Source organism: Salmo trutta, chromosome 31 (assembly GCF_901001165.1).
Source record: "Salmo trutta chromosome 31, fSalTru1.1, whole genome shotgun sequence".
In the NCBI taxonomy this organism is placed as follows: Eukaryota; Metazoa; Chordata; class Actinopteri; order Salmoniformes; family Salmonidae; genus Salmo; species Salmo trutta.
Genome location: NC_042987.1, coordinates 42,635,205 through 42,661,469, shown reverse-complemented (window position 1 = coordinate 42,661,469; position 26,265 = coordinate 42,635,205). Strand labels below are relative to the sequence as shown.

Below are 26,265 nucleotides of genomic sequence, written 5' to 3'. Positions count from 1 at the left end.
TTGTTCTGTTGGAAAGTGAACTTTCACCTCAGTCTGAGGTCCTGAGTGCTCTGGAGCAGGTTTTCATCAAGGATCTCTCTGTACTTTGCTCTGTTCATCTTTCCCTCGATCCTGACTAGTCTCCCAGTCCCTGCCGCTGAAAAACATCCCCACAGCATGATGCTGCCACCACCATGCTTCACTGTTAGGATGGTGCCAGGGTTCCTCCACACGTGACGTTTGAACTCTTTGGCCTGAATGCCAATCTTGGTTTCATCAGACCAGAGAATCTTTTTCTCATGGTCTGAGAGTCTTTAGGCGCCTTTTGGCAAACTCCAGCCGGCCTGTCATGTGCCTTTTACTGAGGAGTGGCTTCCGTCTGGCCACTCTATCATAAAGGCCTGATTGGTGGAGTGCTGCAGAGATGTTTGTCCTTCTGTAAGAATCTCCCATCTCCACAGAGGAACTCTGGAGCTGTGTCAGAGTGACCATCGGGTTCATGGTCACCTTCCTGACTGAAAATGGTCAAAAATTTACAAAGATCCAGGAAATAAAGAACCGTATGCATTTCAGGTAAAATAAAAAAAATAAAAAATGTTTATATCCCAGGACAAATTAACTAGCTAGCTAGCTAAATGTCCATTAAAGTTTCATGTGTTTCGGGCCTGTCCCCAAATTAACATAGTTAGTTTTGATGTTTCATCCTGCGTGTCCGGATCGCGTCTGGTGTTGATGGATAAAATCAACATGCCCACGATGGCTCACGGGGAATCATGCATGTGCCCGGTGTCAGCCAGCATGTTACCGGTGTCAGCCAGCATGTTACCGGTGTCAGCCAGCATGTGCCCGGTGTCAGCCAGCATGTTACCGGTGTCAGCCAGCATGTTACCGGTGTCAGCCAGCATGTTACCGGTGTCAGCCAGCATGTGCCCGGTGTCAGCCAGCATGTTACCGGTGTCAGCCAGCATGTGCCCGGTGTCAGCCAGCATGTGCCCGGTGTCAGCCAGCATGTTACCGGTGTCAGCCAGCATGTTACCGGTGTCAGCCAGCATGTTACCGGTGTCAGCCAGCATGTGCCCGGTGTCAGCCAGCATGTTACCGGTGTCAGCCAGCATGTGCCCGGTGTCAGCCAGCATGTTACCGGTGTCAGCCAGCATGTTACCGGTGTCAGCCAGCATGTTACCGGTGTCAGCCAGCATGTGCCCGGTGTCAGCCAGCATGTGCCCGGTGTCAGCCAGCATGTGCCCGGTGTCAGCCAGCATGTTACCGGTGTCAGCCAGCATGTTACCGGTGTCAGCCAGCATGTTACCGGTGTCAGCCAGCATGTGCCCGGTGTCAGCCAGCATGTTACCGGTGTCAGCCAGCATGTTACCGGTGTCAGCCAGCATGTGCCCGGTGTCAGCCAGCATGTTACCGGTGTCAGCCAGCATGTTGCCCGGTGTCAGCCAGCATGGTTACCGGTGTCAGCCAGCATGTTACCGGTGTCAGCCAGCATGTGCCCGGTGTCAGCCAGCATGTTACCGGTGTCAGCCAGCATGTTACCGGTGTCAGCCAGCATGTTACCGGTGTCAGCCAGCATGTGCCCGGTGTCAGCCAGCATGTGCCCGGTGTCAGCCAGCATGTTACCGGTGTCAGCCAGCATGTTACCGGTGTCAGCCAGCATGTTACCGGTGTCAGCCAGCATGTTACCGGTGTCCGACACATAACGAAAAAAGACATTATAGAAAAAAAAATACTTTTACAAGGGATAAGGTGCGTAGAGCCCCGGAGGGCACTATGAGCTCTGGTCGTAAAGTAGTGCACTATAATGGAATAGTTTCTGTACCAAATGGCATCCTATGTGTCTGTCTATGTTCACATCAGTTGTTTTTCCAATTTCACTTCAGTTCAGTGTTATGAATCGTAGAGTTGGTATCAACATGACATAAGACTCACCACAATGTGTTATGTTATACTGGAGGGATAGAAAATAGAATGTCTTCTCAGTCAACTTACCTGGTAAAATAAGGGTATTAAATATGGGTAATGAATAAGGATAATGAATAAGGATAATGAACAAGGGTAATGAATAAGGATAATGAACAAGGGTAATGAACAAGGATAATGAACAAGGGTAATGAACAAGGATAATGAATAAGGGTAATGAATAAGGATAATGAACAAGGGTAATGAACAAGGATAATGAACAAGGGTAATGAATAAGGATAATGAACAAGGGTAATGAACAAGGATAATGAACAAGGGTAATGAACAAGGATAATGAATAAGGGTAATGAACAAGGGTAATGAATAAGGGTAATGAACAAGGGTAATGAATAAGGATAATAAATAAGGATAATGAACAAGGGTAATAAAGCAGGATAATGAATAAGGATAATGAACAAGGGTAATAAAGCAGGATAATGAATAAGGATAATGAACAAGGGTAATGAATAAGGGTAATTTTAAGGGTAATAAATATGGGTCATGAAAAAGGGTATTTAACAAGGGTAATGTTTAAGGGTCATTTTAATATGGCTAATCGGTAAGGGTAACAAATAAGGGTAATAATTATGGCTAATGAATAAGGATAATATTTAAGGGTAATACACATGGTTAATTAATAAGGGTAATGTATAAGGGTATTAAACAAGGGTAATGAATAAGGGGAATTTTATTATGGCTAATGAATACGGGTAATGTTTAAGGGTAATAAATATGGGTAACTAATAAGGGTAATAAATACAGGTCATACATAACGGTAATTTTAAGGGTAATAAATAAGGGTAATAACTAAGGGTAATTATTATGGGTAATAATATGCGTAATTAATAAGGGTCATAAATAAGGGTAAATATAAGGGTAATGATTAAGGCTATTGAATAAGGGTAATAAATGATGGAAGATAATGGGTTATGTATATAGAAGCGGCGGTCTCAGGTTGAGTCGTACAGTAGAGACCAGATAGAAAAGAATATGTCTGTGTGTTGTCCATTCCTCTGCAGCACCCTGCGATGCTCTCGCTGTGATGCCCTTTCAAACATCACAACGGCCCTTTGGCTTGCGCCCTCCGGGGCTCACCGCACCTTATTTTAGAACAGACAGACCTTCACCCTCACAGACCCCCTGGGTCCCTTCCATCCCTCTCCTCCCTCTTCATCCCTTCATCATCCTCCTTTCTTCCACAGGCAGGCAGGCAGACAGACAGACAGACAGACAGACAGGCAGGCAGGCAGGCAGGCAGGCAGGCAGGCAGGCAGGCAGGCAGGCAGGCAGACAGACAGAGACGAAAACAGTCACTAATTCAGGACATGCTGCTGAAGGAGGATTAATGTGTGTGGGGTGGTTGGGGGGGTCCGTGCGTCCGTACAGTGTTAAAGCTAACAGGAGCCTGACCTGGTAGTGATGAATAGCCTGCTTCTGCCCGCTGCATGGTTTGATCCGAACAACCGTCTCTATTGACTCAGTCACCAGGTCACGATCGATTGTTTTTGATTGATTGGTTGATTAGTCTGCTACCTAGCATTTAGGGAAGATAATACAGCAGCAGTCATTTCTAAAGTGTTCTTGTTTTGGGTGAACATTGAATAGCTACAATTTATTCCAACATTGAAATGGGGGGGAGAAAAAAAAGCATCTATGCAATTCAATTGGATAATGGTCCTTAATCATTCAAATTATCTTCAAGTGAAAGATTGGAGTCTTTTATAAAAATAGCCAACTAATGTCAGTCATCAAGTAATCAAGCTAAAGTACTTCATTTTTTCCCCCCAGTCAACTCACAATATGCCTTCTACTAAATTCAGCTACCTGAGAAAATGAAGGCAGGCAGCTAGAAGTTTGGTTGCTGTGGAAACAAAGCGAGACTTTGATTTTAAGGGCATGAGGAAGACGTTCAGTAAAAATAACTTCATTCCAACTAAGGATGTGTCACTCCTGGACCAGAGAGTCATCTCGTTAGTTAGGATGTGTTTTACCTGGCCCAGAGAGTCATCTCGTTAGTCAGGATGTGTTTTACCTGGCCCAGAGAGTCATCTCGTTAGTCAGGATGGGTTTTACCTGGCCCAGAGAGTCATCTCGTTAGTCAGGACGTGTTTTACCTGGCCCAGAGAGTCATCTCGTTAGTCAGGATGTGTTTTACCTGGCCCAGAGAGTCATCTCGTTAGTCAGGATGTGTTTTACCTGGCCCAGAGAGTCACCTCGTTAGTTAGGATGTGTTTTACCTGGCCCAGAGAGTCATCTCGTTAGTTAGGATGTGTTTTACCTGGCCCAGAGAGTCATCTCGTTAGTTAGGATGTGTTTTACCTGGCCCAGAGAGTCATCTCGTTAGTTAGGATGTGTTTTACCTGGCCCAGAGAGTCATCTCGTTAGTTAGGATATGTTTTACCTGGCCCAGAGAGTCATCTCGTTAGTCAGGATGTGTCACACCTGGCCCAGAGAGTCATCTCGTTAGTCAGGATGTGTTTTACTTCCTCATCCTAACTTGGTTTGAGTTTCGCCTTTTACTTTGTATTTTCTGAGGAAAATCTAGTAGGCATCCATGGTGCTGGTGTGTCCCTTTTCTGGTTGCTTTGTCAACTTTCAGTGGGAATCCCCCATGGGTGTATTTTAGGACCCTTTTCTGAATGCTTTGTCAACTTTCAGTGGGACAGGATGGGTGTTTTTCAGAACCCGTTTAAAACCCATTCTGTTTGGTTTTTTGTTGTCGAAGTGACTTCTTTGTTTGTTCCCTTTTCTGTTCAGCGACGTAATGTATGTTTGTCTTTAGAGAACATAACAGCACTGTCTGAATAATATAATCATGTATATCTCTTCCAATAGATCTGTACTCCAGACTTGGTCGTGTTCCTGTCCTGTGCTAACCACCGTCTGAAGGAGCGTCTGGAGAAGCGAGCCGAGGCGACGGGTCGTCCTGATGACAACCCCAATGCAACAGAGCGCCGCCTCACCAACTTTAAACAGAACACCATCCCCTTGGTCAAATACTTCCAGGAGAGGGGACTCATCGTCACGGTAAGACGAGGGGGTGTGTGTGTGTGTGTGTGTGTGAGCAGTTTTTAAGTGTTGTCTATGGTGTTTACCACTCAGCAGCTAACCCTAATTATAGTTGCGGGTTCACACAAGCGGTACCATTGTTTCCTTTATTAGTACCTGTCCTATTATTGATAGAGTAAGACTGACAGATAGGTTATTACCTGTCCTATTGTTAAGAGAGTAAGACTGACAGACAGGATATTACCTGTCCTATTATTAAGAGAGTAAGACTGACAGACAGGATATTACCTGTCCTATTATTGAGAGAGTAAGACTGACAGACAGGATATTACCTGTCCTATTGTTAAGAGAGTAAGACTGACAGACAGGATATTACCTGTCCTATTATTGAGAGAGTAAGACTGACAGACAGGATATTACCTGTCCTATTGTTAAGAGAGTAAGACTGACAGACAGGATATTACCTGTCCTATTATTGAGAGAGTAAGACTGACAGACTGGATATTTATTACCTGTCCTATAGTTAGGAGAGTAAGACTGACAGACAGGGTATTTATTACCTGTCCTATAGTTAGGAGAGTAAGACTGACAGACAGGATATTACCTGTCCTATTATTGAGAGAGTAAGACTGACAGACAGGATATTACCTGTCCTATAGTTAGGAGAGTAAGACTGACAGACAGGATATTACCTGTCCTATTATTGAGAGAGTAAGACTGACAGACAGGATATTTATTACCTGTCCTATAGTTAGGAGAGTAAGACTGACAGACAGGGTATTTATTACCTGTCCTATAGTTAGGAGAGTAAGACTGACAGACAGGATATTACCTGTCCTATTATTGAGAGAGTAAGACTGACAGACAGGATATTACCTGTCCTATAGTTAGGAGAGTAAGACTGACAGACAGGATATTACCTGTCCTATTATTGAGAGAGTAAGACTGACAGACAGGATATTACCTGTCCTATTATTGAGAGAGTAAGACTGACAGACAGGATATTTATTACCTGTCCTATAGTTAGGAGAGTAAGACTTGAATGAACTGTCCTCGAGGGTGTCCAGAATCATAATTCCCATTAGCAACAGAGTCCCTGGTTTGCCACTTTTTCCAGTCTGTCTTTTGTTGATATACAACCCTTTAGATACTTCATTAGTCCTCACATCTGTCCATCGATCTGCCATCCACTGGACCAGAGCCTTGGTACACACACACACACACACACACACACACACACACACACACACACACACACAGGACCAGAGCCTTGTTGTTGATCTGAATGACAGGAAGGCATTAATGGTGTTAATTGTATGCTATTGGTCTCCTCCATAGTCTAGTGTGTAGAAGTCTACTAGCGAGGTGTGTGTGTGTGTGTGTGCGTTTGTGCACCAAGGCTCTGGTGTGTGTGTGTGTGTGAGTGTGTGTGTGTGTGTGTGTGTGTGTGTGCGTGTGTGTGTGCGTGTGTGTGTGTGTGTGTGTGTGTGTGTGTGTGTGTGTGTGTGTGTGTGTGTGTGTGTGTAGCCATGTTGTTAACCCTGAATTCATACCCCTTTAATTTCCCCACATTTAGTTGTGTTACAGCCTGAATTTAAAATGGATTACATTGAGATGTTGAGTCACTGGCCTACACACAATACCGCATAATGTCAAAGTGGAATTATGTTTTTAGATTTTTTTTTAAACAAATTAATGGTGGTGGCTGCATCATGTTATGGGTATGCTTGTCATTGTCAAGGAATGGGGAGTTTTTTAGGATAAAAGAAACAGAATGGAGCTAAACACAGGCAAAATCCTAAAGGAAAACCTGGGTCAGTCTGCTTTCCACCAGACACTGGGAGATGAATTCACCTTTCATCAGGACAATAACCTAAAAAACAAGGCCAAATCTACACTGGAGTTGCTTACCAAGACAATGGTCCCGTGTGGCTCAGTTGGTAGAGCATGGTGCTTGCAACACCAGGGTTGTGGGTTCGATTCCCACAGGGGACCAGTACGGAAAAAAATGTATGAAATGTATGCATTCACTACTGTAAGTTGCTCTGGATAAGAGCGTCTGCTAAATGACGTAAATGTAAAATGTTGGATGTTCCTGAGTGACCTAGTTACAGTTTTGACTTAAATCGACTTGAAAATCTATGGCAAGACTTGAAAAATGGCTGTCTATCAATGATCAACAACCAACATGACGGAGGTTGTACTCAATTACTGGATTGGTCATTGTTTATCTCCATGGCGATGGAAAGTCTACAGGTACTAACCTAGAAGACCAGCCTACAGTATGTACAATACTGTAATGTACATTTATTTACATTAAGTGGTTTGTAAGGATGGTAAATTATTACTGCACACACAAAAAGTGCTTGTTTTCCATGTTATTTGATCAAGAAAAATATTTTAATTTGATGTGTATGCTTTGTGTCTTTGCCTATAACTTGACACCTTTTGATGTGAATGTTTCAGGACAGGGGTTTTGTTCTTTCTGAATTCCATTAGAATAATGATGGTAGAGACAGGAAACACCTCTTCCAGTTCAAACTAATATATCCTGCAAGATCCTATTCGTAATTATAAACAACCGTTTTTGCAAAAAGCAGAGATGCTGAAAAATGAATAGTTGCACCACCTCAGCACCACTACCCCCTCAGCACCACTACCCCCTCAGCACCACTACCCCCTCAGCACCCCTACCCCCTCAGCACCACTACCCCCTCAGCACCACTACCCCCCTCAGCACCACTACCCCCTCAGCACCACTACCCCCCTCAGCACCACTACCCCCTCAGGATCACTACCCCCTCAGCACCACTACCCCCTCAGCACCACTACCCCCTCAGCACCCCTACCCCCTCAGCATCACTACCCCCTCAGCATCACTACCCCCTCAGCACCACTACCCCCTCAGCACCACTACCCCCTCAGCACCACTACCCCCTCAGCACCACTACCCCCTCAGCACCACTACCCCCTCAGCACCCCTACCCCCTCAGCATCACTACCCCCTCAGCATCACTACCCCCTCAGCACCACTACCCCCTCAGCACCACTACCCCTCAGCACCACTACCCCCTCAGCACCACTACCCCCTCAGCACCACTACCCCCTCAGGATCACTACCCCTCAGCACCACTACCCCCTCAGCACCACTACCCCCTCAGCATCACTACCCCCTCAGCACCACTACCCCCTCAGCACCACTACCCCCTCAGCACCACTACCCCCTCAGCACCACTACCCCCTCAGCACCACTACCCCCTCAGGATCACTACCCCCTCAGCACCACTACCCCCTCAGCACCACTACCCCCTCAGCACCCTACCCCCTCAGCATCACTACCCCCTCAGCATCACTACCCCCTCAGCATCACTACCCCCTCAGCACCACTACCCCCTCAGCACCCCTACCCCCTCAGCACCCCTACCCCCTCAGCACCACTACCCCCTCAGCACCACTACCCCCTCAGCACCACTACCCCCTCAGCACCACTACCCCCTCAGCACCACTACCCCCTCAGCACCACTACCCCCTCAGTACCACTACCCCCTCAGCACCACTACCCCCTCAGCACCACTACCCCCTCAGCACCACTACCCCCTCAGCACCACTACCCCCTCAGCACCACTACCCCCTCAGGATCACTACCCCCTCAGCACCACTACCACCTCAGCACCACTACCCCCTCAGCACCACTACCCCCTCAGCACCACTACCCCCCTCAGCACCACTACCCCCTCAGCACCACTACCCCCTCAGGATCACTACCCCCCTCAGCATCACTACCCCCTCAGCATCACTACCACCTCAGCACCACTACCCCCTCAGCACCACTACCCCCTCAGCACCACTACCCCCTCAGCACCACTACCCCCTCAGTACCACTACCCCCCTCAGCACCACTACCCCCTCAGCACCACTACCCCCTCAGCACCACTACCCCCTCAGCACCACTACCCCCTCAGGATCACTACCCCCTCAGCATCACTACCCCCTCAGCATCACTACCCCCTCAGCATCACTACCCCCTCAGCACCACTACCCCCTCAGCACCACTACCCCCTCAGCACCACTACCCCCTCAGCACCACTACCCCCTCAGCATCACTACCCCCTCAGCACCACTACCCCCTCAGCACCACTACCCCCTCAGCATCACTACCCCCTCAGCACCACTACCCCCTCAGCACCCCTACCCCCTCAGCACCACTACCCCCTCAGCACCACTACCCCCCTCAGCACCACTACCCCCTCAGCACCACTACCCCCTCAGCACCACTACCCCCTCAGCACCACTACCCCCTCAGCACCACTACCCCCTCAGCATCACTACCCCCTCAGTACCCCTACCCCCTCAGCATCACTACCCCCTCAGGATCACTACCCCCTCAGCATCACTACCCCCTCAGCATCACTACCCCCTCAGTACCCCTACCCCCTCAGCATCACTACCCCCTCAGCATCACTACCCCCTCAGCACCCCTACCCCCTCAGCATCACTACCCCCTCAGCATCACTACCCCCTCAGCATCACTACCCCCTCAGCACCACTACCCCCTCAGTACCCCTACACTACCCCCTCAGCACCACTACCCCCTCAGCACCACTACCCCCTCAGCATCACTACCCCCTCAGCACCCCTACCCCCTCAGCACCACTACCCCCTCAGCATCACTACCCCCTCAGCATCACTACCCCCTCAGCACCACTACTCCCTCAGCACCACTACCCCCTCAGCATCACTACCCCCTCAGTACCCCTACCCCCTCAGCACCCCTACCCCCTCAGCATCACTACCCCCTCAGCACCACTACCCCCTCAGCATCACTACCCCCTCAGCACCACTACCCCCTCAGCATCACTACCCCCTCAGCATCACTACCCCCTCAGCACCCCTACCCCCTCAGCACCCCTACACTACCCCCTCAGCACCCCTACACTACCCCCTCAGCACCCCTACCCCCTCAGCACCCCTACCCCCTCAGCACCCCTACACTACCCCCTCAGCACCCCTACCCCCTCAGCACCCCTACACTACCCCCTCAGCTCCACTACCCCCTCAGCATCACTACCCCCTCAGCACCCCTACCCCCTCAGCACCACTACCCCCTCAGTACCACTACCCCCTCAGCACCACTACCCCCTCAGCACCACTACCCCCTCAGTACCACTACCCCTCAGCACCACTACCCCCTCAGCACCACTACCCCCTCAGCACCACTACCCCCTCAGCACCACTACCCCCTCAGCACCACTACCCCCTCAGGATCACTACCCCCTCAGCACCACTACCACCTCAGCACCACTACCCCCTCAGCACCACTACCCCCTCAGCACCACTACCCCCTCAGCACCACTACCCCCTCAGCACCCCTACCCCCTCAGCACCACTACCCCCTCAGCACCACTACCCCCTCAGCACCACTACCCCCTCAGCACCACTACCCCCTCAGCACCACTACCCCCTCAGCACCCACTACCCCCTCAGGATCACTACCCCCTCAGCACCACTACCCCCTCAGCACCACTACCCCCTCAGCACCCCTACCCCCTCAGCATCACTACCCCCTCAGCATCACTACCCCCTCAGCACCACTACCCCCTCAGCACCACTACCCCCTCAGCACCACTACCCCCTCAGCACCACTACCCCCTCAGCACCCCTACCCCCTCAGCATCACTACCCCCTCAGCATCACTACCCCCTCAGCACCACTACCCCCTCAGCACCACTACCCCCTCAGCACCACTACCCCTCAGCACCACTACCCCCTCAGGATCACTACCCCCTCAGCACCACTACCCCCTCAGCACCACTACCCCCTCAGCATCACTACCCCCTCAGCACCACTACCCCCTCAGCACCACTACCCCCTCAGCACCACTACCCCCTCAGCACCACTACCCCCTCAGCACCACTACCCCCTCAGCACCACTACCCCCTCAGCACCACTACCCCCTCAGCATCACTACCCCCTCAGCACCACTACCCCCTCAGCACCACTACCCCCTCAGCACCACTACCCCCTCAGCACCACTACCCCCTCAGCACCACTACCCCCTCAGCACCACTACCCCCTCAGCACCACTACCCCCTCAGCACCACTACCCCCTCAGCACCACTACCCCCTCAGTACCACTACCCCCTCAGCACCACTACCCCCTCAGCACCACTACCCCCTCAGCACCACTACCCCCTCAGGATCACTACCCCCTCAGCACCACTACCACCTCAGCACCACTACCCCCTCAGCACCACTACCCCCCTCAGCACCACTACCCCCTCAGCACCACTACCCCCTCAGCACCACTACCCCCTCAGGATCACTACCCCCTCAGCATCACTACCCCCTCAGCATCACTACCACCTCAGCACCACTACCCCCTCAGCACCACTACCCCCTCAGCACCACTACCCCCTCAGCACCACTACCCCCTCAGTACCACTACCCCCTCAGCACCACTACCCCCTCAGCACCACTACCCCCTCAGCACCACTACCCCCTCAGCACCACTACCCCCTCAGGATCACTACCCCCTCAGCATCACTACCCCCTCAGCATCACTACCCCCTCAGCACCACTACCCCCTCAGCACCACTACCCCTCAGCACCACTACCCCCTCAGCACCACTACCCCCTCAGCACCACTACCCCCTCAGCACCACTACCCCCTCAGCACTCAACATACCCCCTCAGCATCACTACCCCCCTCAGCACCACTACCCCCTCAGCATCACTACCCCCTCAGCACCACTACCCCCTCAGCACCCCTACCCCCTCAGCACCACTACCCCCTCAGCACCACTACCCCCTCAGCACCACTACCCCCTCAGCACCACTACCCCCTCAGCACCACTACCCCCCTCAGCATCACTACCCCCTCAGTACCCCTACCCCCTCAGCATCACTACCCCCTCAGGATCACTACCCCCTCAGCATCACTACCCCCTCAGCATCACTACCCCCTCAGTACCCCTACCCCCTCAGCATCACTACCCCCTCAGCATCACTACCCCCTCAGCACCCCTACCCCCTCAGCATCACTACCCCCTCAGCATCACTACCCCCTCAGCATCACTACCCCCTCAGCACCACTACCCCCTCAGTACCCCTACACTACCCCCTCAGCACCACTACCCCCTCAGCACCACTACCCCTCAGCACCACTACCCCCTCAGCATCACTACCCCCTCAGCACCCCTACCCCCTCAGCACCACTACCCCCTCAGCATCACTACCCCCTCAGCATCACTACCCCCTCAGCACCACTACCCCCTCAGCACCACTACCCCCTCAGCATCACTACCCCCTCAGTACCCCTACCCCCTCAGCACCCCTACCCCCTCAGCATCACTACCCCCTCAGCACCACTACCCCCTCAGCATCACTACCCCCTCAGCACCACTACCCCCTCAGCATCACTACCCCCTCAGCATCACTACCCCCTCAGCACCCCTACCCCCTCAGCACCCCTACACTACCCCCTCAGCACCCCTACACTACCCCCTCAGCACCCCTACCCCCTCAGCACCCCTACCCCCTCAGCACCCCTACACTACCCCCTCAGCACCCCTACCCCCTCAGCACCCCTACACTACCCCCTCAGCTCCACTACCCCCTCAGCATCACTACCCCCTCAGCATCACTACCCCCTCAGCATCACTACCCCCTCAGCACCACTACCCCCTCAGCACCACTACCCCCTCAGCATCACTACCCCTCAGCACCACTACCCCCTCAGCTCCACTACCCCCTCAGCACCCCTACCCCCTCAGCACCCCTACACTACCCCCTCAACACCCCTACACTACCCCCTCAGCACCCCTACACTACCCCCTCAGCACCCCTACCCCCTCAGCACCCCTACCTCCTCAGCACCCCTACAGTACCTCCTCAGCACCCCCTAAGCTAGGTACTCAGAGGCCTTTACCTAGCCCCTCAGCACCCCTACACTACCCCCTCAGCACCCCTACACTACCCCCTCAGCACCCCTACAGTACCTCCTCAGCACCACTACCCCCTCAGCACCCCTACAGTACCCCCTCAGCACCACTACCCCCTCAGCACCCCTACAGTACCCCCTCAGCACCACTACCCCCTCAGCACCCCTACAGTACCCCCTCAGCACCCCTACACTACCCCCTCAGCACCCCCTAAGCTAGGTACTCAGAGGCCTTTACCTAGCCCCTCAGCACCCCTACAATACCCCCTCAGCACCCCTACACTACCCCCTCAGCACCCCCTAAGCTAGGTACTCAGAGGCCTTTACCTAGCCTGGGCCAAATTCACCTCATCCACCTTCAACGTGTAACACCCACCTATGTTCTAGGTTGAAAACTGCAAAGGTTAAGGCAGGAGGATTCTAATATCCCACAACTCTTTGTATAAATTAGGAAGAATTCTAAACTATACGACTAGCAATTAGAGTGGAAATAACAGGAAGTGAACGTTAGCAGTACAGAAAGGTTTTCATCAAAGTGGAAAAATACATTTCACAGTCGTAGTGAATTTCAGCTAACTACTCAGCACACACACACAGCATATCTGTTTTTGTGTCATTCAATTCATTTAAAAGCCATTTAATTTCTTGATTTCCAGACCACTGGTTGGGTTTTCAATGCTAATTCATTCAGATCAGCAACGGCTCTGGTCCAATGAATTATTAGCTAACGCTGCCACATGGAATTACTGACTTGTCTTCTCCTTGGGTAACCAAGCCTGCATCAGGCTGTTTCTCTATCTCTCTATCTGGGATATATTGTCTCTACCTTGGGTAACCAAGCCTGGATCAGGCTGTTTCTCTATCTCTCTTGGATATATTGTCTCTACCTTGGGTAACCAAGCCTGCATCAGGCTGTTTCTCTATCTCTCTATCTGGGATATATTGTCTCTACCTTGGGTAACCAAGCCTGCATCAGGCTGTTTCTCTCTCTCTCTCTCTCTGGGCTGTTAGTGGATATATTGTCTCTACCTTGGGTAACCAAGCCTGCATCAGGCTGTCTCTCTCTCTCTCTGGGCTGTTAGTGGATATATTGTCTCTACACTACGACTCAGAGGGGATAAATAGGTTAATGGTGGTGAACCAATCTGAAACTATTAAAGAGGATCATGCCGATTTTAATCCTCCTTCCTGTTGTCAAGACCTCCAGCATCACGTCTATCAGTGATCACAGCAATAAATATCAACGTCATAGTAAATGCATATTGTATTACAGGATATCTCTCTCTGTTGATGAAAATATGCTGGTGACAGTTATTATCCATAGCTTGCTGGAAGAATCTTACTTTTAAGTAAAAAAAAACAACAAAGATTGACATTACTGTGTCTTGAACCTCTGTCCCCACTGCCTTATCACATGAACACCCTGTGTTAGACGACATTGTCCATGTTAGACTGTCTGGATTCGTTCCCAGCTGAACGAGTGAGACCAGTCATTCCACCCCTCAGAGGTTAGGTCACAGAGTCTTCTTCTCTGTATTTACCATTTGTGGTTTTTCCACAATGAATACGAGGGGAAGCAGCACAAACCATAATGTTTGACATCCAGCTATGTGTTTCTAGCTGTGTGTTTCTAGCTGTGTGTTTCCAGCTGTGTGTTTCTAGCTGTGTGTCCCCGTTTCCAGCTGTGTTTCCAGCTGTGTGTTTCTAGCTGTGTGTCCCCCGTTTCCAGCTGTGTTTCCAGCTGTGTGTTTCTAGCTGGGTGTCCCCCGTTTCCAGCTGTGTGTATCCAGCTGTGTGTATCCAGTTGTGTGTTTCTAGCTGTGTGTCCCTAGCTGTGTGTCCCTAGCTGTGTGTTTCCAGCTGTGTGTTTCCAGCAGTGTGTTTCCAGTTTCCAGCGGTGTGTTCCCAGTTGTGTGTCCCCAGTTGTGTGTCCCCAGTTGTGTGTCCCCAGTTGTGTGTTTCCAGCTGCGTGTTTCCAGCTGTGTGTCCCCCGTTTCCAGCTGTGTGTTTCCAGCTGTGTGTTTCCAGCTTTGTGTGTTTCCAGCGGTGTGTTTCCAGCTGTGTGTCCCTGGCTGTGTGTCCCTAGCTGTGTGTCCCTAGCTGTGTGTTCCCAGCTGTGTGATTCTAGCTGTGTGCTTCCAGCTGTGTGTATCCCGTTTCCAGCTGTATGTTTTCAGCTGTGTGTCCCTTGCTGTGTGTCCCTTGCTGTGTGTCCCCAGCTGTGTGTTTCCAGCTGTGTGTTTCTAGCAGTGTGTTTCCAGTTTCCAGCGGTGTGTTCCCAGTTGTGTGTCCCCAGTTGTGTGTCCCCAGTTGTGTGTTTCCAGCTGCGTGTTTCCAGCTGTGTGTCCCCCGCTTCCAGCTGTGTGTTTCCAGCTGTGTGTCCCTTGCTGTGTGTCCCTTGCTGTGTGTCCCCAGCTGTGTGTTTCCAGCTGTGTGTTTCCAGCTTTGTGTGTTTCCAGCGGTGTGTTTCCAGCTGTGTGTCCCTGGCTGTGTGTCCCTAGCTGTGTGTCCCTAGCTGTGTGTTCCCAGTTGTGTGTTTCCAGCTGCGTGTTTCCAGCTGTGTGTCCCCCGTTTCCAGCTGTGTGTTTCCAGCTGTGTGTTTCCAGCTTTGTGTGTTTCCAGCGGTGTGTTTCCAGCTGTGTGTCCCTGGCTGTGTGTCCCTAGCTGTGTGTCCCTAGCTGTGTGTCCCTAGCTGTGTGTCCATAGCTGTGTGTTTCCAGCTGTGTGTTTCTAGCTGTGTGTTTCCAGCTGTGTGTTTCCAGCGGTGTGTTTCCAGCTGTGTGTTTCTAGCTGTGTGTTCCCAGCTGTGTGTTCCCAGCTGTGTGATTCTAGCTGTGTGCTTCCAGCTGTGTGTATCCCAGTTCCAGCTGTGTGTTTCCAGCTGTGTGTTTCTAGCTGTGTGTCCTCCGCTGTGTGTTTCCAGCTGTGTGTTTCTAGCTGTGTGTCCCCAGCTGTGTGTTTCCAGCTGTGTCTTTCCAGCTGTGTGTCCCCAGCTGTGTGTTCCCAGCTGTGTGATTCTAGCTGTGTGCTTCCAGCTGTGTGTATCCCGTTTCCAGCTGTGTGTTTCCAGCGGTGTGTTTCCAGCTGTGTGTTTCTAGCTGTGTGTTTCATCTATGGGTCCTGGTCAAAAGTAGTGCACTAAATAGGGAATAGGGTGCTATTTGAGACTAAATAGGGAATAGGGTGCTATTTGAGACTACATTTTATTGTTTATTTCACTTTTGTTAATGATCTACTTCACTTGCTTTGGCAATGTTAACATACATTACCGTTCAAAAGTTTTGGGTCACTTAGAAATGTCCTTGTTTTCCATGAAAACATACATGAAATGAGTTTCAAAATGAATAGGAAATAGAGTCAAGACATTGACAAGGTTATAAATAATGATTTTTAATTGAAATAATAATTGTGTCCTTCAAACTTTGCTTTCGTCAAAGAATCCTCCATTTGCAGCAATTACAGCCTTGCAGACCTTTGAGCATTCTAGTAGAGATTTTACCCCATGCTTCCCGTGTCACACCTTGATCCGTTTCACCTGTCCTTGTGCTTGTCTCCACCCCATCCAGGTGTTGCCCATCCTCCACATTATCCCCTGGGTATTTATACCTGTGTTCTCTGTTTGTCTGTTGCCAGTTCGTCTTGTTCGTCAAGTTTACCAGCGTTTGTCCTGTCAGCTCCTGTCTTATTCCAGCCTCTCTTTCTCGTCCTCCTGGTTTTTGACCCTTGCCTGTCCTGGCCCTATACCCGCCCGCCTGACCACTCTGCCTGACCCTGACCCTGACCTTGACCCTACCTGCCGACCTGTACCTTTACTCCTACTCTGGATTATCAACCCCTGCCTGCCTTGACCTGTCGTCTGCCTGTCCCTGACCCTGACCCTGACCCTGCCTGCCTTGACCTGTCGTCTGCCTGTCCCTGACCCTGACCCTGCTTGCCTTGACCTGTCGTCTGCCTGACCCTGCTTGCCTTGACCTGTCGTCTGCCTGTCCCTGACCCTGACCCTGCCTGCCTTGACCTGTCGTCTGCCTGTCCCTGACCCTGACCCTGCTTGCCTTGACCTGTAGTCTGCCTGTCCCTGACCCTTACCCTGACCCTTCCTGCCTTGACCTGTCGTCTGCCTGTCCCTGACCCTGTCCCTGACCCTATTGTTACTTCACACAGTCTGCATCTGGGTCTTACCTTGATACCTGATCTCCTGGAGCACCTCCCACGCACCTCCCACAAGTTAGATTGGCTTGATGGGCACTTGTTACGTACCATACGGTCAAGCTGCTCCCACAACAGCTCAATAGGGTTGAGATCCAGTGACTGTGCTGGCCACTCCATTATAGACCAGAATACCAGCTGACTGCTTCTTCCCTAAATCATTCTTGTATAGTTTGGAGCTGTGCTTTGGGTCATTGTCCTGTTGTAGGAGGAAATTGGCTCCAATTAAGCGCCATCCACAGGGTATGACAAGGCGTTGCAAAATGGAGTGATAGCCTTCCTTCTTCAAGATCCCTTTTACTCTGTACAAATCTCCCACTTTACCACCACCAAAGCACCCCCAGACCATCACATTGCCTCCACCATGCTGACAGATGGTGTCAAACACTCCTCCAGCATCTTTTCATTTTTTCTGTGTCTCACGAATGTTCTTCTTTGTGATCCGAACACCTCAAACTTAGATTCGTCTGTCCATAACACATTTTTTTCAATCTTCCTCTGCACAATGTCTGTGTTCTTTTGCCCATCTTAATCTTTTATTTTTATTGGCCAGTCTGAGATATGGCTTTTTCTTTGCAACTCTGCCTAGAAGGCCAGCATCCCGGAGTCGCCTCTTCACTGTTGACGTTGATACTGGTGTTTTGCGGGTACTATTTAATGAAGCTGCCAGTTGAGGACTTGTGAGGCGTCTGTTTCTCAAACTAGACACTCTAATGTACTTGTCCTCTTGCTCAGTTGTGCACCGGGGCCTCCCACTCCTCTTTCTTGTCTGGTTAGAGCCAGTTAGCGCTGTTCTGTGAAGGGAGTAGTACACAGCGTTGTACCAGATCTAAAGTTTCTTGGCAATTTCTCACATGGAATAGCCTTCATTTCTCAGAACAAGAATAGACTGATGAGTTTCAGAAGAAATTTCTTTGTTTCTGGCCATTTTGAGCCTGTAATCGAACCCACAAATGCTGATGCTCCAGATACTCAGCTAGTCCAGTTTTATTGCTTCTTTAATCAGGACAACAGTTTGCAGCTGTGCTAACATAATTGCAAAAGGGTTTTCTAATGATCAATTAGCCTTTTAAAACGATAAACTTGGATTAGCTAACAACATGCCATTGGAACACAGGAGTGATGGTTGCTGATAATGGGCCTCTGTACACCTATGTAGATATTCCATTAAAAATCAGCCGTTTCCAGCTACAATAGTCATTTACAACATTAACAATGTCTGCACTGTATTTTTTATCAATTTGATGACACCAAATGTTTCCCATGCCAATAAAGCCCTTAAATTGAATTGAATTGAGAGAGGTATGACAGAGAATATATCAAATCAAATGTTATTAGTCACATGCGCCGAATACAACAGGTGTAGACCTTACAGTGAAATGCTGAATACAACAGGTGTAGTAGACCTTACAGTGAAATGCTGAATACAACAGGTGTAGTAGACCTTACAGTGAAATGCTGAATACAACAGGTGTAGTAGACCTTACAGTGAAATGCTGAATACAACAGGTGTAGTAGACCTTACAGTGAAATGCTGAATACAACAGGTGTAGTAGACCTTACAGTGAAATGCTGAATACAACAGGTGTAGTAGACCTCACAGTGAAATGCTGAATACAACAGGTGTAGTAGACCTAACAGTGAAATGCTGAATACAACAGGTGTAGTAGACCTAACAGTGAAATGCTGAATACAACAGGTGTAGACCTTACAGTGAAATGCTGAATACAACAGGTGTAGACCTTACAGTGAAATGCTGAATACAACAGGTGTAGTAGACCTTACAGTGAAATGCTGAATACAACAGGTGTAGTAGACCTTACAGTGAAATGCTGAATACAACAGGTGTAGGTAGACCTTACAGTGAAATGCTGAATACAACAGGTGTAGTAGACCTCACAGTGAAATGCTGAATACAACAGGTGTAGTAGACCTTACAGTGAAATGCTGAATACAACAGGTGTAGTAGACCTCACAGTGAAATGCTGAATACAACAGGTGTAGTAGACCTTACAGTGAAATAACAATAGTGAGACTACATACAGGGGGTACCGGTACAGAGTCAATGTGGAGGCTATATACAGGGGGGTACCGGTACCGAGTCAATGTGGAGGCTATATACAGGGGGTACCGGTACAGAGTCAATGTGGAGGCTATATACAGGGGGTACCGGTACAGAGTCAATGTGGAGTCTATATACAGGGGGTACCGGTACAGAGTCAATGTGGAGGCTATATACAGGGTTTTACGGTACAGAGTCAATGTGGAGGCTATATACAGGGGGTACAGGTACAGAGTCAATGTGGAGGATATATACAGGGGGTACCGGTACAGAGTCAATGTGGAGGCTATATACAGGGAGGTACAGGTACAGAGTCAATGTGGAGGATATATACAGGGGGTACCGGTACAGAGTCAATGTGGAGGTTATATACAGGGGGTACAGGTACAGAGTCAATGTGGAGGCTATATACAGGGAGGTACCGGTACAGAGTCAATGTGGAGGCTATATACAGGGGGTACCGGTACAGAGTCAATGTGGAGGCTATATACAGGGGGTACCGGTACAGAGTCAATGTGGAGGCTATATACAGGGGGTACCGGTACAGAGTCAATGTGGAGGCTATATACAGGGAGGTACCGGTACAGAGTCAATGTGGAGGCTATATACAGGGGGTACCGGTACAGAGTCAATGGTTAGTTGATGTAGTATGTACATGTAGGTAGAGTTATTAAAGTGACTATGCATAGATTACAACAGAGAGTAGCGGTGGTGTAAAAGAGGGGGTGAGAGGACAGGACAGTAGAGAGTGTAGGAAGAAAGATATGAACACACAGAGAGAGAGAGAGAATATTTACAGGACGAGAGAGGGAGGAGAGCGAGAGAGAAAGAGAGAGAGAGAAAATTTACAGCAGGGGCGAAAATCTGATATCAACTTTGGAGGGGACAATTACATGAAATTTTCTCGAGCAATTCCTGAGGGGGACACCAAAAGTAGTGCTGTAACACATAGCCTACATTGTAATATGGTAAATGTATATTGAGGAACCAAAGAAATAAGGTGTTTGCCGTCCTCCTAACTACCGGTACCCAAAACTACACAACTAATCACAACAGCAATACCATTGCCTTTAACAAATCTTAGTTCAGTCACCAGTTTAAGTTGAGAGTGGGGGTATCCATGGCATTTTCCAATTATGTTCCTATTTTACAACAAAGACTCAACAAACTTACCTGAGACTCCCTGTCTCTGCCAGTCTGTCCCTGCATATCTGTCCCCAACTCTGCTGTCTGTGTGCCATCTGTTGCCTGCTCTGCCTAATGACATCATTGTGAAACATTTCCATTAGAATTTCATTTCTTTCTTATGAACATTTTATCAACTAGTCTTTGAGATATTAGGCTACTAGGGTTCTTACTTTGCGTTTTGGTGTATTGAAAAATACTCTGATGTCCGTCTTTTATTTTTCTGCCATTTTTCTACCTGGCTGGCTGGCTACACACACACACACAGTGTGTAGGTTATTTACAGTAGGAGATGGGCTTCTATCATCTTATCTTTTATCATTCTATTTGGGCTTCGATCTAAAAGGTAGCTAGCAAATGTGAAACGGATTAAAATGACGAGTTGACAGCTGTATGAGTTCACCATTTACACAACATATGCTGCAACCTTTTGTAATTTTAATAGTTTGTTTCATATTGGCTGGCTTCCAACAATAGCTGAATTTGCAAAGCTAGCGAGCACCAATTCCGTTTCAGTGGTGTTTGCTATAATCATTGCTACCCGGGTTAAATAAAGGTGAAATAAAAAAATAAAAAAAAAGTTCCCTTGCGACAATTTAGCTTTTGCAACGAGACCATTAAATATACTTAAGACAATGGTAGAAGAGAGTGTAGTTCTGTTCAGTTTGGACTTCAGTTTATCGCTAACCTTATCACAGGGACTTTGAAGCACTAACTTACATCATCTGCATGCTGATCTTGGAATAAATTGACGATAGCAAAGATTCCATCTTTGACGAGGCCACATAAATGGAATAGGTACTAGCTAGCTTAATAGTTAATATTTGCCCGCTAGCTCTGCATATTCAGCTAGTGTGTGTGCGCGATTGACTGGATTAACCTCACGTCAGTTACGTTCATTGAGTGCCTTTCAGACAGTAGATACGACCCCTCTGTTAGCTTGCCAAATAAGGAACTGGCAGTGGATCAAACCATTGTGAGGCAAAGGGTGGGGGGGTCGCAATCTTTTGAAACTTAAAAACGCGCTATTAAGTGTCTATAATCAGCACAATTGCTTTCATTGCGTATTATTAATATTATTTAAATTACATAGTTATGTTTCAGTGATATATTGGGGGGGACAAATCATATTTTTCCCAGGATGGGGGGGTCGTGTCCCCCCCGTCCCCCCCGGGATTTCCGCCCCTGATTTACAGGACGAGAGAGGGAGGAGAGCGAGAGAGAGAGAGAGAGAGAGAAAGAAAAGGTTAGATTCTGAAGTCTCGGGAGGACATCGGGTGGGCATGTGAGTTGACCCGGAAACACTTGTGGCCCTGAGGTATGGCTAAAGCCTCCTCCACTTAGACTGCCACAAGGCTTGTGCACCTCAACTGTCTCTCCTCTCCACACCTGAGGTCCGTCAGATACTACACATCCCAGCATTAGAGAGACTAATCCCAAACAGTCAGTGAGTGCATTAGAGAGACTAATCCCAAACAGTCAGTGGAAGCATTAGAGAGAATAATCCCAAACAGTCAGTGGTAAACAGAACAGCCATTTGTACACCATTTTTCTTTAATGTGTTTACGCTGTACCACCTATTGTGGAAAAATGCACTGAATATATATACTTCTAGTTAGCATCCATGACACACACACACACACACACACACACTGATTACTTCCACATGCCTACACCCCTTCCGGACCCCTTGCCTAACTCTCAACCAACTGCCCCCCTCTGCCTGCCTCACTGCCTCTTGTCTGTCTCCCTGTCTCTCTTGTCTGTCTCCCTGTCTCTCTTGTCTGTCTCCCTGTCTCTCCTGTCTGTCTCCCTGTCTCTCCTGTCTGTCTCCCTATCTCTCCTGTCTGTCTCCCTATCTCTCTTGCCCCTCTCCCTGCTCCTGTTCGAGAGACAGCGACAGAGACAGTGACAGCGAGCGACAGACAGACATACAGACAGACAGACAGACAGACAGAGACAGACAGACAGAAACAGGGAAGAATAGAGATGATGAAGAAGAGAGAGAGAGAAAGAATGAGATACAGAGATAGCAACAGAGAATGAGAAGAGAGGGAAGGGAGATTCAACTATCTGCCACCATAAGGTTAGTTCTGACAGTTCTGATACCCACGCATGTACTGTTATGTAATGTCCCTGTGATGTTCTGTTCTGTACTGGCCCTCTGATGTTCTGTTCTGTACTGGTCCTGTGATGTTCTGTTCTGTACTGGCCCTGTGATGTTCTGTTCTGTACTGGCCCTGTGATGTTCTGTTCTGTACTGGCCCTGTGATGTTCTGTTCTGGCCCTGTGATGTTCTGTTCTGTACTGGCCCTGTGATGTTGTGTTCTGTACTGGCCCTGTGATGTTCTGTTCTGTACTGGCCCTGTGGTGTTCTGTTCTGTACTGGCCCTGTGATGTTGTGTTCTGTACTGGCCCTGTGATGTTCTGTTCTGTACTGGCCCTGTGATGTTCTGTACTGGCCCTGTGATGTTCTGTACTGGCCCTGTGATGTTCTGTTCTGTACTGGCCCTGTGATTTTGTGTTTGTATTGGTTTTTACTATCCTTATGGAAACAAGGACATTTCGGATAAGTGGGGACATTTCGACCAATCCCCACAAGGAAAAAAGGCTATTTTAGGCATTAACGGTAAGGTTTAGAATAAGGATTAGGTTAAGGGTTAGAATTAGGATTAGGTTAAGGGTAAATAGGATTTTTAATGGGAATATTTGTTTGGTCCCCACAAGGATAGTAAAACAAACACGTGTGTCTGTGTTGGATCAGCTCCAGCCTTTTGGGGAGTCCCAACCTCGCGGCAAAACATTTTATGGCCCCCCCTTTTGACGGTGGAGAGAAATGTGTTTTTAAAGTTAATTTCCTGAGAAATGTGATGTTATTATTAACAGATACTGTACCTGGGTGCCTTGCAGCACTGGGTAGAAGTTCAGATCAGTCTGTTAGGAGCTAGCCTCAGTCTATGGACACCTATTTATTTAATGTATTTTTATTTAACAAGGCAAGCCAGTAAAGTAACAAATTCTTATCTACAATGACGGCCTACCCTGGCCAAACCCGGACGACGCTGGGCCAATTGTGCGCCACCCTATGGGAATCTCAATCACGGCCGGTTGTGATACAGCCTGGATTCGAACCAGGGTGTCTGTAGTGACGCCTACTAGCACTGAGAAGTAGTGCCTTAGACCGCTGCGCCACTCGGGAGCTGTTAAAGGGGAGAGCTCCAAGCCTAGTCCTGGACCAAAAAATGTAGAATCTCTATTGAAACACACAGAGAAATATAATGACACATTTTAGTTGTCTTAAAGGGGAGGATGAAACTAGTAGATGGTGGGTAAGGAGATGAAATGTTCTTAAAGGGGAGGATGAAACTAGTAGCTGGTGGGTAAGGAGGTGAGAGGGTCTTAAAGGGGAGGATGAAACTAGTAGCTGGTGGGTAAGGAGGTGAGAGGGTCTTAAAGGGGAGGATGAAACTAGTAGCTGGTGGGTAAGGAGGTGAGAGGGTCTTAAAGGGGAGGATGAAACTAGTAGCTGGTGGGTAAGGAGGTGAGAGGGTCTTAAAGGGGAGGATGAAACTAGTAGCTGGTGGGTAAGGAGGTGAGAGGGTTTTATAGGGGAAGATGGAGGATTAAAGTTGTCATCAGATTTATGATTCATTAAAAGCTAACCGTAATCTGGATTAATCTTTAATCCGTCAACTTTAAAAATAGAATCCTAACCATAATCCTTCCATTTGAAAGCTAGAATCCTAACCATAATCCTTCCATTTTAATTATCAGAAGGCCTTCCTCCTTCTTTTTTTATTCGTTGACTAACATGTTTATATTTCATTATTTTATCGATATCGTCGGTGTGGTGATCGCAAATAGAGGTGATTATTGAAGTCTTTGTTAACTCTTAGAGAACAGGAAGGAGGATGGCGTTGCTAAATCTGTCATCAGACCAATGATTAATTACGGGCATAACAGTAATTCTTTCAGCTAATGATTGTTCCACCACCATTAACTTGTTTTTTAATCCCCTCTGAGTGGTCCAGCAGGTTACCATGGAGTTACCAACTGGCGTTACCACGGTGACTCGTGACTCATGGTTACGACGTATTTGGGAAATGAATACCTGTTGAAGGTGCATCACACTTGCTAAGTATAAACACAACTGGAGACAGTATTGAAAAGGCAGCACTGCTGTACCTCCGGGAATAACTGGTTTATACAAAATGGCTCAGTTGGTAGAGCATGGTGTTTGCAACGCCAGGGTTGTGGGTTCGTATTCCCACGGGGGACCAGTACGGAGAAAAAATATATATGTATGAAAATGTAAGCACTCACTACTGTATGTCGCTCTGGATAAGAGCGTCTGCTAAATGACTAAAATGTAAATGTAGGTAGAACACTGTTGTATACCTTTTTTAATACAAAATATCTATTATACTTGTTTTGGATCCTAAATCTCTCATTCCCAAACGTTGTGATTTTTCCTTTGCCAACCTGTTCCTCAGTTGGCTTCATCCCAAATGACACCCTATTCCCTCTATGCAGTGTATTCGGAAAGTATTCACACCCCTTGACTTTTTCCATGTTTTGTTACATTGCAGCCTGTAGTCCACTTGTGGTAAATTCAATTGATTGGACATAATATGGAAAGGCACACATCTGTCTATATTAGGTCCCACAATTGACAGTGCATGTCAGAGCAAAAACCAAACCATGAGGTTGAAGGAATTGTCCGTAGAGCTCCGAGACAGGATTGTATCGAGGCACAGATCTGGGGAAGGGAACCAAAACATTTATGGAGCATTGAAGGTCCCCAAGAACACAGTGGCCTCCATCATTCTTAAAATGAAGAACCACCAAGACTCTTCCTAGAGCTGGTCGCCCGGTCAAACGGAGCAATCGGGGGGAGAAGGGCATTAGTCAGGACTAAGAACCTGACGGTCACTCTGACAGAGCTCCAGAGTTCCTCTGTGGAGATGGGAGAACCTTCCAGAAGGACAACCAGCTCTGCAGCACTCTACCAATCAGGCCTTTATGATAGAGTGGCCAGACGGAAGCCACTCCTCAGTAAAAGGCACATGACAGCCTGCTTGGAGGTTGCCAAAAGGCGCCTAAAGACTCTCAGACCATGAGAAACAAGATTCTCTGGTCTGATGAAACCAAGATTGAACTCTTTAGCTTGAATGCCAAGTGTCACGTCTGGAGGAAACCTGGTACCATCCCTACGGTTAAGCATGGTGGTGGCAGCATCATGCTGTGGGGATGTTTTTCAGCAGCAGGGACTGGGAGATTAGTCAGGATCGAGGGAAAGATGAACAGAGAAAAGCACATAGAAATCCTTGATGAAAACCTGTTCCAGAGCTCTCAGGACCTCAGACTGGGGCGACGGTTCAGCGTCCAACAGGACAACAACCCTAAGCACACAGTCAGTACAACGCTTCGGGACAAGTCTCTGAAAGTCCTTGAGTGGCCCAGCCAGAGTCCGGACTTGAACCTGATCTAACATCTTTGGAGAGACCTGAAAATAGCTGTGCAGCGATGAACCCCAACAAACCTGGCAGAACTTAAGAGGATCTGCAGAGAAGAATGGGAGAAACTCCACAAATACAGGTGTGCCAAGCTTGTAGCGTCATACCCAAGAAGACTCGAGGCTGTAATCACTGACAAAGGCGCTTCAACAAAGTACTTAGTGAAGGGTCTGAATACTTATGTAAATGTGATATATACGTTTTTTTATATATATATAAATGTGCAAACATTTCTAAACATGTTTTGCTTTGTCATTATGGGGTATTTTGTGTAGATTGATGAGGGGGGAAAAAAACTATTTAATCCATTTTAGAATAAGGCTGTATCGTAACAGAAATGTGTAAAAAGTCAAGTGGTCTGAATACTTTCCGTATGCTCTGTATCCTCTATGGGCCCTGGTCAG

The 26,265-nt window shown here is 48.5% G+C and overlaps 1 protein-coding gene across 1 annotated transcript in view; it reads left to right on the top strand.

Annotated features, from left to right (window-relative positions):
* The window catches only part of ak5 (adenylate kinase 5), a gene marked incomplete at its 5' end in the record, with an annotated part of 128,084 nt that overhangs the window by 46,834 nt on the left and 54,985 nt on the right, over window positions 1-26,265 (top strand). The window contains 1 exon segment of the mRNA XM_029726628.1: window positions 4,780-4,971. Within this exon segment, the coding sequence (XP_029582488.1) occupies window positions 4,780-4,971 (192 nt within the window).